This window comes from Myotis daubentonii, chromosome 3 (assembly GCF_963259705.1).
Source record: "Myotis daubentonii chromosome 3, mMyoDau2.1, whole genome shotgun sequence".
In the NCBI taxonomy this organism is placed as follows: Eukaryota; Metazoa; Chordata; class Mammalia; order Chiroptera; family Vespertilionidae; genus Myotis; species Myotis daubentonii.
Window position 1 is genome coordinate 18,283,205 of NC_081842.1, and position 13,438 is coordinate 18,296,642.

The 13,438-nt window shown below is 37.9% G+C and overlaps 1 protein-coding gene across 1 annotated transcript; it reads left to right on the plus strand.

Annotated features, from left to right (window-relative positions):
• The first annotated feature begins 202 nt into the window (after positions 1-202).
• On the plus strand, positions 203-12,628 carry SUCNR1 (succinate receptor 1). Its single transcript, XM_059686813.1, has 3 exons — positions 203-526; positions 8,762-8,827; positions 9,862-12,628. The coding sequence occupies exons 2-3, from the start codon at positions 8,825-8,827 to the stop codon at positions 10,849-10,851; spliced, it is 993 nt and encodes a 330-aa protein (XP_059542796.1). The 5' UTR covers positions 203-526; positions 8,762-8,824; the 3' UTR covers positions 10,852-12,628.
• Positions 12,629-13,438: the final 810 nt, after the last annotated feature.

The window sequence follows — 13,438 nt, forward strand, 5'->3', positions numbered from 1 at the left end:
AAAAAACAACAACATGAATAAAACAGGTTAGACTGTGGTGATGCTTGTACAACACTATGAATTTACTACAAATCATGAATCATATACTTATAATGGGTGAATTTTATGGTTCTGTATGTTATATCTCAATACAGTCTTTTAAAAACTGCTTTTTAAAAAGCAAAAGCAATTGTATACCCAACATAAACAGTACTAACTTTTAAATATGCAAATAGACAAAAATAACACATGCTTTTCTGTTGTTTTGAAAGACAATAAAAATATTTAAATGGCAGTCTTTTCAAGAGCGATTTGTGAAATGAATTTGTTTTGTGTCTGGACTTTACAGGAAGTTCCCTTGCTTGAACTTGGCTTGGAGGTTTGACTGAGTAAATTGTTCCTTGACTTTTGAATTATTCATCTTGGCTGCGTGATACGCAAATCACACTGCTCTCACTATGTCTAGAGGCACAGTACTGGGTCAGAAGCTGCATCAAGTTGCTGGCAAAGAATTTCTGTCAAGGGATTAGGACTTTCCGACAGAACGGTAAGTTGTAATGTAACTCATGTTGCCCAGGTATTTAAAGTAAATAAATGCCGTTTGTTAGGGGTTTCTTTAAAAAGTGGCTTGTGTGCAATTAAAGTTTAAAGCAATGTTTAAATGAACTGTCTGAACTGTTGTTCATATGTGCATGTAGGGCAGCAAAAGAAACTGAAAGGAAGTCATATATATTTCCTTTACATTTATTTTTTTAACAAATGTAACGCCTTGTTTAAATGGCCAAATAATACATTCATTTTCTTCTAAGAGGTTTATTGTATTTGCTTATATTTTGGTAACTATATTTCATAAAAAAGGAACAAGAATTACTTAAATAAATTTAACTATTTGAAAAAAATGTAAAGTTTCTAAATCATATGAAACAAATATCATATATATTATATATTGAAAATAATGTGCTAGACGAAATACTAAAATTTACCAATTGTGTTTGTAAAAATTGCATTATTCAAGAATATAACTCACTAGGGAAAATTGCAGAAATCATTGCTATTATATCTTCCAAAATGTTTTATAATTGGTGAGTTATTTTTAAGAAATTAAAAAAAAACACAATTTGACATCATACTTTAACATTTTAATCCTTTGACTTCTGGTGTAATTTCTGCAATATATAATATACATCAAGTCATCAACATTAAGTGATTATATCTTTTCAGTGTAAATATGTTCTTTATTCAAATGGATTATTAATGAAAAAATCAATTTCATAAAAATATACACATATTACTGTGTAAATTTGGCTTAATAAAACAGTTAAGAATTAATATTTCATAAATGTTCTATATTATGATGAATATAACGAAAACAATTTAAAAGTTATTAAATTATCAAATATGTTTTTAATTTAAGTTTCAAAAGCATATACCTTTAAAAGGCTGAATATAATCAAAGTGAAAGAATGATATTCTCAAGTTAAAATTAAGAACTGCTTATGTAAGTGAAATTAATATTCCTTGTAGTTTAATAATTCTAACAGGTATAGGTATAATTTTGAATAAATAATTAAAGATTTTACTTTAATTGCCAATATCTAAAAACCTGTTAAAAATAATTTGTCCAAATCATTTATAACAATTTGTATTTTCTAAAAATTAAAAATCAACCACTAGAAAATGGGAGAGAATATTCATTTTTCATAAGGAAATTTCCTTTCAATTGGGAATTTTCCTTAAAGGACCAGCTTATTTCATCAATTTGTAGAATTGTGATGGCCACGGCCACACTAAGAACACACTTAACTACAAGCATCATCAAACTTGGAATCTATTACCCTGGAAATTGAGGATCCTGGCAAGGTTAAATTGGTTTGCAAATATTAGACAGACTTACATTTATAAAGCCACAATTTATTAGTATTATGAATTTAGGAATAATATTTTTAAATAAAATAAATCTATCAAAAACAGATTGAAAAACATATTTCTATAAAAATAAATTCAAATAAGTATTAAACAGTAAGATGATATCCAAAAATTAGGAGTCATTGGTTTACAGAAATTTTGATTTCTTCTTTTTGCCTCTCTGCATTTTCTGAGTGAGTGTTACATAATAAAATGTTTTTGTTGTGTGTTTTTTAAAAGAATGAAGGAACCACTCTGAGAAAAAGGTCAAAGTTGACTAGCCATTCATTTTTCTTATTTCAGTCCTGATATTTTCTATCCCTGCTTTCTCCTTAATTTCCAATCCCAGTGGACAACTCAAAAACAAAAGAATCCATGGCTTCAACTTGCTGAGTGTTAGCTATTGGTAATCTGCCTTCTAGTTGTAGCTGTATTTTTCTTTCCTAGCAGTCAAACTTTTCTGCTGCATGTAAGCTACTGACATAAGTCAGTTTAGTACATTTAAGAACTGACTAGGCAGAAAATTAAGACTTATAACTAGAAAAAGAAGAAACTGAAAAATGAGACAAATAATTTTTTTGTCTTAAAAACTTTCTATTGTCTTAATATTCATTTGAGTGTGTACACCAGTTTTTTAAGTATTCCCAAAATAACTAAGTTGCCCAGAACTGAGCTTTGAAGAGCTACATTTAAAGCCTGGGCAAGCAATGATTAGACCACAGAAAAGTCTATAAACAGAGAAAAGACAACAGGAGATTGCCAGTCATAGAAGGCAAGGAAGAGAGCATCTACAAGTTATGAAACTAGCTAGGAGTAGAGTTAGAAGTGATAGTGAAAACTTACCAAAACTTAGTCTAAAAAATAAAGCCTATTGTTTAAAAAATACTTTTTTTAAAAATTTAACTTTTTTCTTGTATTCCTAAGAATTTTTAATATTATTAAGTACAAGCTGATATGGAGAAAATACAAAGTCTAGATAAATCAAAAGGAGAATGCACACTATAAAAATTATCTGGAATTTTTTTTTTTTTTTTTTGGTTATGAAACCTCTATATTCTTTTTTCTTAAAATATATTTTTATTGATTAAAATATTACATATGTGTCCTTGTCCCCACGTTACCCTCTACCCCCCCCCCCCCGCTCATGCCCTCACCTCCCCCCCCCCCCCCCCCGTTGTTGTCCGTGTCCATTGGTTAGGCCTATATACCTGCATGTAAGTCCTTTGGTTGATCTTTCCCCCTTGCCCCCCCCCTCCCCTACCCTCCCTCCAAAGCCCGACAGTCCAATCAATGCCTCTCCGTCTCTGGATCAGTCCTTGTTCATCAGTTTATGTTGTTCATTATATTCCACAAATGAGTGAGATCATGTGGTATTTATCCGCTCTCTAGTTCCATCCATGCTGTGGCAAATGGTAAGAGTTCCTTTTTCTTCTTCCTCTTCTTAAAGAATACCTTTCAGCATTTCATATAATGCTGGTTTGGTGGTGATGAACTCCTTTAGCTTTTCCTTATCCGTGAAGCTCTTTATCTGACCTTCTATTCTGAATGATAGCTTTGCTGGGTAAAGTAATCTTGGTTGCAGGTTCTTGCTATTCATCACTTTGAATATTTCTTGCCACTCTCTTCTGGCCAGCATGGTTTCTGTTGAGAAATCAGCTGACAGTCGTATGGGTACTCCCTTGTAGGTAACTGACTGTCTTTCTCTTGCTGCTTTTAAGATTCTCTCTTTGTCTTTTGCTCTTGGCATTTTAATTATGATGTGTCTTGGTGTGGTCCTCTTTGGATTCCTTTTGTTTGGGGTTCTCTGCGCTTCCTGGACTTGTAAGTCTATTTCTTTCACCAGGTAGGGGAAGTTTTCTGTCATTATTTCTTCAAATAGGTTTTCAATATCTTGCCCTCTCTCTTCTTCTGGTACCCCTATAATTCTGATGTTGGTACGCTTGAAGTTGTCCCAGAGGCTCCTTACACTATCTTCATATTTTTGGAATCTCTTTTCTTTTTTCTTTTTCAGTTGGGTATTTTTTGTTTCTTTGTATTTCAAATCTTTGACTTGATTCTTGGGATCCTCTTGTCTGCTGTTGGATCTCTGTAAATTATTCTTTATTTCAGTCAGTGTATGCTTAATTTCTAGTTGGTCCTTTTTCATGTCCTCCATGGTCTCACTATACTTATGGAGGGACTCATTAAATTTATCGGCAGTTTCCATAAAATTCTTGAAAAACCTTATAAACGTGGCCTTGAACTCTATATCCAGTCGTTTGCTTTCCTCCGTTTCTGCCATTTGTAACCTGTTTCTTTGTCTCCGCATTTTGGCTGCTTCCCTGTGTTGATAGAGTGGCTTTGTGTGCTAGGTGTCCTGTAGGGCCCAGTGGCTCAGCCTCCCCAGTTACCTGAGGTGGACACTCTTGGTGCACCCCCTTATGGGCTTTGTGCACAGTCTTGTTGTAGCTATGCCTTGGTTGTTGTAGGATCACTGGGAGGAATTGACCTCCAGGCCAATTGGCAGTGAGAATCAGCTGTGTCTGCAGTGGGAGAACTTCTGTGCTGGAGACACCCTTCTGGGGCAAGACTTGCTTCAGTGCGGCTTTGGTGCTCACTGAGACTACACCCTGAGTGTGTCCCTTATGGATCTGAGGAGTTGTGATCTAGATGGTCCCCCTCTGACCACTGTGTACAGTGGCTCTTGGATCTAAGGAGGTGCTAATTTAGCCTCTGCCTGAGGTTACACAGCAGGAACTACGAAGGGAACTGCAGATTCCCCTTCCTTTTTTTGGAGTTTGGAAGTGCCCAGATGATGCTCAGCTGTGTAGCAATGCAAGCTGCTGTGGGGCCTTGGGTCTTCTCTTGGAAGCTCTGGGCCTATCTGGCCTGGCTGTGGTTAGGTAATTACAGGTTGCAAATGGCCAGGGCATTCATATGCAAAAGCCTCTGCCAGGGCCTGGGCGGGGCGGCATCTCAAGGAATCAAAGGGCGGAGCAAGCAGCTATGTTGGAGCCTCAGCCCCGCCCTAAGGAGTCCCAGTGTCCCGGCAATGGCTGTAAGCACCTCTGAGGGAAAGCCGCCCTCAAGCTCGCCCGCTGCCAGATAGTCCAGTTTCTCCCTGTATGAGTTCTGGGTCCCCAGAGACTTCCTGGAACCGGATTTCAGAGCCGTCGGGAGCTTGTGTCTCCCTCCGGATTCAAAAAGACAGCCTCGTCCTCAGATGCCAGACCCTTTCCGCGCGCGCGAGCCCCTGTACCTCTGCACTCCACCTCCGCAGCTCCTCTGGCTCTCAGTGTGCTTTTCTTTCCTTCTAGTTGTAGAATTTACACTCAGCCAGCTCTCCTGTAGTTCTGGATGATGTCCGCCTTGTGTTTTTGATGCATTTATCAATTGTTGTGGGAAGCAGCAATTTCCCGGTGTTTATCTATGCCGCCATCTTAGTTTCCAATTATCTGGAATTTTATCACTGCTGATAAAACTATTAATACTTTGGTACATGCCCTTGACTTTCTAATGTTTCTTAATTTTAGATGTGAAATCCTAAGTCTTTAATTATCCCTCATTTTTAAAAGTGATCCTAGAAAATATATATTAAATTTTTCTTTCTTCCAATGTGTATCTAAATCACACCTACCACTATTACAATTGCCATTTTTTAATATTAGTCATATTATTTGCAGTGTCAGCTTTTATAGTAAAACTAGTGGCCTGTTGCATGAAGATTCATGCAATAGGCCTTCCTTCCCCTGGCTGTCAGCACCAGTTTTCCTCCGGCACCTGGGACCCAGGCCTTTGGTCCGGCCGCAGCAGCGAGGCTTGGCTTCTCCACTCCAGCTGCTCCCAGCCCCTCCTTTTTTTTTCCAGCTCCTCCAGCAGAGGCCAGGGCTGCCACTCCTTGAGCAGAGCCCAGGGCAGGCTGGAAGCTTGGCTTCCTCTGTCGCCGGGAGCAACCCAAGCCTCCTGTTCGCTCCAGCTTCATGGCCGCTGTCATCTTCAGTTGTCTTTAGTCTTCACTCTGTGCCTGCATATGCAAATTAACTTCCCTCTTTGTTGGGTTAATTTACATAGTCACTCTGATTGGCTGATGGGTGTAGTGGAGTGGTGGAGTGATGGAGTGATGGTTAATTTGCATATTTCTCTTTCATTAGTGTAGCTAGAGCAATGGGCTTAATTTGGTGGACTTACTACAGATTTGATCATGGAGAAAATATTATAAAAATATTTTCTAAACAGTCAAGTGTTTATATTATCTCTCCACTCTGCAAGCATTTATAGGTCATCTACTATCTGGTAGTCACTGTGCCAGGTCTAGAAGATCCACTATGAGTAAGATAAAGTTGAGGGAAGTGTTAAAAAGAAGCTCAGTATAAAATGAGAGCATAAAATGTGAGGATCTAATTTAGACTGCTGGATCAGAGAGGCTATCTTGGGAATCCCACTGATATCTGAGAGAAGTGCAGATAGAAGACAGAATACGTTATGGGGCAAGAACCACAGTGGGGAAGGTCAGTGAAAAGAAATTCAATGCACTGAATGTGAGTAGTCTTCTCTGTGCACTCAGAAACAGAAAGGAAGATGAGCAAGGAGGTGAGTCATGCCAGGTGAGGCTGAAGTGGAGTACAGGAGGCAGTTCATGCTGTGAGGTCCCTATGAAAGGTTTTGGAGTTTATTCCTTTAGTGGAAAGTCATTGAAACATTTTGGTTGAGGAGAGTAGTTGTAGTTTTTAAATATCGTTTAGCTGTCATGTTGAAGGCAGATTGAAAGGGGGACAGAGATGTGAGGAGACTAAAGGAGAATATGGTACAATCCAAGATAGAGATGATGATGGCCAGGACTAGGCTGGTGATAAAGGTGTGAAGCAAAAGAAATGCATTTGAGAAATATCCATACATTATAGACTACGAGACCTGGTAGTTTATTTGTAATTGGAGGCAAGCTATAGGTGACTTCAAGAATGTTTTTATATTTTTAAGGTAAAATGGCCTGGGGAAATGGTGAGGTCATTGATGGAGTTAGGTAGGGGTATAACATATCAGGAAGGAAGTTGAAGAGTTTAGTACAGGATTTCTGGAGGCAGAAGTGCCTGTAAGCAATGTATCAGTGGCAGTAAGTATAAATAACTAACACTTATAAGACAGGTCCAGGCTTTGATATACATTTGAGAGTTGATATCTGGATGATCATTAAAGCTAGAAAGTGGATGAGATCATTCATGCAGTGTCTAGATAAAGAAGTTCAGTACTGAGCCTTGAGGAACTCAACATTAAACACTTAGGTCAAGAAGGCTTAAAAAGAGCCTGCAAAGAACAAGGCAAAAAGAAGGAAAATTAGGAAATTGTCATTTTATAGAGGGTAAAGGAAGAGAGTGTTTACAGAAGTCATGGTATGAAAAATAGCTGAGAAGTCAAGAAAGAAGACTAGTAGTGAATAAATGACCATTGGGTTGAGCAAGGTGGAAGCTGTTTTGGTTGTGTGGTGGGTCAGAAGCCAATTGGAGTAAAGGGAATGGGGTGTCAGGATATCAAAGCAATTAGTGAAGACAGCTCTTTGTTGTAATTCATGCTAATGAGAGAAACCTTTGAAATCAAGGAGAATTGTTAATGTCTGCTCTTTATTTTTAAGACAAGAGAGAGTGTTTATATGCCAATGGAAAAGATGTAGCTGAGCAGGAGAAGAAGGCTGAAGAGATAGGAAAGAGAGAGTTTGGATAACAGTTAACATTACTGAGAATTTGGGAATGAGTTGGATATGGAGTAAGCCCAGAGGAATAGACATTCTCTGTTGTCACCGGAAGGAAGGAGAAGACAGATGCAGAGGCCGGAACCAGAGAGTGGACATCCATGAATGGGTTCTCCCTCAGGGAACTCGAAGACAAAAACATCTGCTAATGAGAAGTAGGGAGAGTAGGTAGAAGTGGTTTGAAAACTTGGGAAAGATATGAAATTGAGAAATGTACTATATTCCTGGAGATGTGAGAAAGCAGGAGAGCAGTAGAATCAGATATGCTCAAAGATGGAGATAAGCCAACCTGCTCAGTTCTTCAGCAGCGTTCATGTGCCTGCTGCCCAAAGAAGTTCCTATCCAGCTTTGTCTAGAGTTGGACTCAGTGGCAGGTTGCCCTGGAAAGACTTGAGGAGAAGCTCAGAGGAACTTATAATGTTTTAAAGAGTGATTAAAATAACATCAAAATATTGAATTTGTCATATCTACAATTCCATGAATTGTTTTCATAAATAAAACACTCACAAAACACCAGCAATCTTTTACTGAAGTAGACCACTTAAATTTGACAAAAGATATGAATTTTCCAGAAGCTTTCATGACAGAGAATTCTGCTCAATGTTTTCATGTTTCCCAGAAAAAAAAACACAAACACACACACACACACACACACAAAAAAAACCCAGTTCAGGTCATTTGACCTTATTTTGCTCTATTTACCGAAATACTTATATTGAAAGATCATTTGGTGGCAACAACTAGCACACAGAGTTCTATATGACAAAGATTTTTGGAAAATTTTATTTTCAACCTTGCTTTTTTCCTAACTAGAAATAAGTAGGATTCAATATTTAATAATGGCAATTCAGTACATTTTTAAGAAACTCGAGTTCTTTAAGTACCCTACTCAACCAGAAACAATCTGTTCTCATTATAAGAGAAAACATGGTAGATGAGCGAGATATATATGGGTTGAATGAATCAGGTTGCTTATTTTCATAACCCCCTGTTTCAAAGATGCTATGATGGAGGTATTTTATTAGATGTAAGAACTTGATTTCCATTTTATGAATTTAATAAAAATAAGCATAATACTTTAACAATATAGAAACAAAGTAAGAGCTATTGAAATGTCAAGACTGGAGTTATAACAATCCTTGTTTCCTCTTCTAGGTTATTATTCAATCTAATTTAACTCAGCAGAACTTGTCAGACAACTACGGTTTGCTGGGGAACATGGTAGGTCCTGGAAACGTCTGTCTTCACTCACTTCACTGCACTTTTCATTGGTCTCTTTGCAGTTTTTCAAATCCTCTATGTGTGTTTCCACCTCACGGCCTTTGCACATGCCTTTACTAATGCCTGGAATACTCTTTATCTTATACAGTGTGGGGCAAAAGTAGGTTTACAGTTGTGAGTATGTGAAACACAGAGTTTATTTTTGTATTATTATTTATTAATTGCTAGAGGCCCGATGCACTAATTTGTGCACCAGTGGGGGCCTGACCTGTGGGATTGGGCTGAAGCCAGCTCTCTGACATCTCCTGAGGGGTCCCAGATTGGGAGAGGGCTCAGACCAGACCAAGGTACCCCACCGGTGCACAATTGGGGCTGGGGAGGGACACAGGAGGTTGGCCAGCTGGGGAGGGACTGTGGGAGGACTCCAGGGAGTGTCCTACCCATCTCACAGTCCTGACCCCAGCAGCAAGCTAACCTACTGGTCAGAGCGTCTGCCCCCTAGTAGTCAGTGCACATCATAGTGACTGGTCAACCAGTCGACTGTCTGCCCTACCCCCCTCCCGGAGTGGTCAGTGAACATCATAGCAAGTGGTTGAATGGCCTTAGCATATTATTAGCATATCATGCTTTGATTGGTTGAACGGATGACCAGACACTTAGCATATTAGGCTTTTATTATATAGGATTGTATTATTTTCCATAGGAACAACTATAAACCCCCACCTTTTATGATATGCACTTTTTTTCAATTTCTGATTCTTCTCAAGATATTATAAATTGTTTGAAATTAGAAGCTTTCATTCATTGTTGTTATTCCCACTGGCTAGGACACAGTTCAAAAGTATTACTAAATATTTTTTGAAACATTAGTCACATATACATGCATATACATGTGTACTCCTTACTAATGTAAACCACTCTCCATATAGTCAACTTTTTTGAGCGTTCTTTTAGAATTATTATTATGTTAAGTGCCATTATGTCCTTAGCCATCCTCTCGTGTTTCATCCTTATATTTTCTCTCTCTCCTTTAGGCATGGAATGCATCTTGCGAAAACTGGCTGGCAGCAGAGGCTGTCCTAGGAAAGTACTACCTTTCCATTTTTTATGGGATTGAGTTCGTTGTGGGAGTCCTTGGGAATAGCCTTGTGGTTTTCGGCTACCTCTTCTGTCTGAAGAACTGGAATAGCAGTAACATCTATCTCTTTAACCTCTCTATCTCTGACTTCGCTTTTCTGTGCACACTGCCCCTGCTGATCAAAAGTTATGCCATTGAAAACTGGACCTATGGAGATGTGCTCTGCACCAGCAACCGGTACATGCTTCATGCCAACCTCTACACCAGCATCCTCTTCCTCACTTTTGTCAGTATTGATCGCTACCTGCTCATGAATTACCCTTTCCGAGAACACCTTCTGCAAAAGAAAGAGTTTGCTGTTTTAATCTCTTTGGCCATTTGGTTTCTGGTGACCTTAGAACTTGTGCCCATGCTTCTCTTTATAAATCCCGTTACAGGTGGCAATAAAACCAGATGTAGGGATTATGCAAGTTCTGGGGAGGCCAAGCCCAGCTTCATTTACAGCATGTGCCTTACCTTCTTGGGGTTCCTCATTCCTCTTTTTGTGATGTGCTTCTTTTATTTCAAGATTGCTATCTTCCTAAAGCAGAGAGCCAGGCTACAGGCTGCCACGCTGCCCTTTGAAAAGCCCCTCAACTTAGTCATATTGGCCATGGTGATTTTCTCTGTGCTTTTCACTCCCTACCACGTCATGCGGAACCTGAGGATCATTTCACGGCTGTGGGACGAGAACGAGGCCAAATGCCCCAGGGCCATCATCCACTCCTTATACATTGTGACCAGGCCCTTGGCCTTCCTGAACAGTGTCATCAACCCCATCTTCTATTTCCTTGTGGGGGATCACTTCAGGGAGATGCTGACGAATAAGCTGAGGCACCACTTTCAATCCCTTATGTGTTTTAGGAGATGTGCTAATAGACTCATGTTTTCATTCAGAAAAGAGTGAGGTGCCTGTGGAACAGAACGTCTTATGCACGCAGTTGTAGGCCAGTTAGAGTTTGATGGACTCGGACATAAACCAGAGCGGGTCACAGATCCGGCCCTGATTTAAAGACGTGATGTACTCAGAGTACATGAAAAGGAAGAGGATGAGAAGAATTTATTTGTTTGTCCACTTACAAATTGAAAGAAGTCGGACAAGCAGGAATATCTGGGCATATAAATTCAAAATCCTAGATGTTATAATACCTCAATCAGTGTAAGAAGAATAGAAGCTAGATAGAGTAGCAAGTTTGCATTTAATCATTGGTTGGACTGTAAAATAAAATTGTTTTGGCAAAATTCTCCTGTGTTTTTCTTATTCATACTCTCCTATAACTTTATGTGAGAATTGAATAGCAGATTTTACATACATTATTAAGTATTATTGTTAGAAGTTGTACTCTTAAGCAAATTTAAAGTAAAGAGTAACAATAATGAGCAACAAAGCAATAAAACAAGGTCAAGGATACTTATATATCCCTTTATATTGATCATGAATTGGGTCAACTCTCCTTTTTGTTGTATGGTTTATAGTGTAAATAATCATATTGAATAGAGATATTTAATAATGGGAAAGGAATCTTTGAGCTTGGTTGTTAGGGAATTTAGATGTAAATGATTTTAACAAAATACTAGAAAGAGATACCAAAGACAAAAACCTCAGAGTTATAGAACACAAAGTGCTTACCAGGAAACCCAAAGCAAGAAAAACATCACAAAAGTGAGTAGATTGTGGGAAATCATTGTGCCATCTGGCATTTAATTATCATACTTTGATCATCATTCCATAGAACTATATTAAAGTTTATTAGTCTTGCTGCTGTTCATTAAATAGGAAACTTTAAAGCAGTGGTTCTCAACCTTCTGGCCCTTTAAATACAGTTCCTCATGTTGTGATCCAACCATAAAATTATTTTCGTTGCTATTTCATAAATGTAATGTTGCTACTGTTGTGAATCATAATGTAAATATCTGATATGCAGGATGGTCTTAGGCAACCCCTATGAAAGGGTCTTTCGACCACCAAAGGGGTCGTGACCTACAGGTTGAGAACCTCTGTCTTAAAGTATATTCATATGATAAAACCAGCAAATAAGAGGAACTGAAGTGTTAATACTAGAATTTGTTGTCTTAATTTTCCATTCTGGAGGAAAAATCATAGTTTTTCTCCTCCCATCCCTACCCCCCGCCCCAGATACACTATTTCATAAGCACTGGGATAATTTACAAGGAAAATTTGATCTTAGAGAGAGTGACTCACATCTTGATTGAGCCTTGTTTGCATAGGACATTACTTAACACCTTTGAAGGAAATGTTCTAAACAAAATACATTTCATGAAATTACAGAGTAAGAGGAATATTTATGTATGTATCAATATAGATGATCTCAGGATGGTAAGACACCATTCCATGCCACAAAACAAATTCAGGGGGAAAACGGTGCTTTTTAAAGTTAAACAAGTATCATGTAATAATTCACTTATTATATGCAACGAGATGTGTCTATGGCCACAAGTCTCCGTTCCTTTCCTTGACGTCAGTAGTTATAAAGCGTGAATAACATGAAGGATAAAATAAACATGAGTGCAGAGACATAAAATTCAATTTTCCTTCCTGTTCCAAGGTACTCTGGTCATATTGTACTCTGATATTCAAAAAGGACAAAATAATCCCAGTTAATTCCTTTACTTCAAGCAACTGAAATATTATAAAAGCACATTACTCCAAAGGATTTATTTTCTAACCTAATAGACTGTAAGATTTTTATGCCTTGCCTTTGTTATTCATACTTTAAAATCTTCAATGTAATTTTATAACTGCCTGATAATAAACTGCAAACAGAATCTTCTAAGTTTCCTCATCAGAAAAAAGCCACAAACTTAGGAAAGAAGCATTTGCTTATTTCTGCAACCTTTACAAGATATATATGCCTAGCCAGGGTGGCTCAGTGGTTGAGCATCAACCTATGAACCAGTAGGGCATAATTCAATCCCTGGTCAGGGCATATGCCCATGTTGTGGGCTTGATCCCCAGTTCAGGGTGTGGAGTAGGCAGCCAATCAATGATTATCTCTCATCATTGATGATTCCATAACTCTCTCCCTCTCCCTTCCTCTCTTATATTTTAAAAGATATAACTTAATCATAACTTGTATTTTATGCATGGGTTTTAATTTGTAAATATGAAGTTAAATTTGCCCCACCCCTACCCCAAAAGGTGGTGGGATTGGACTCTTTCTTAATAGTTCAGTTAAATATTTTGTAAAACCATAAACTCTTACATATATCTTGTAACCAAAATGTTAAGTAATTTCATAGAAAATGTCTTCATTTTTTTCTTGCTCAAAGCTGTCATGTGGTAACTTAATTCTTAGAAGACTAAATAGAATTTTACTAAAATTATAAGAACTATTCCATTTGCTTTTTGTACTACGTGATTGTAAGAAGTACAAACAATAAATTCTTTTTAGCTTTGTGGTTTTCAAAGGAAATAATGTTGGGTTTTTGCATCTTGTCTTTGAATTGATGCCTCAGTGTCTTCAGAATCATGT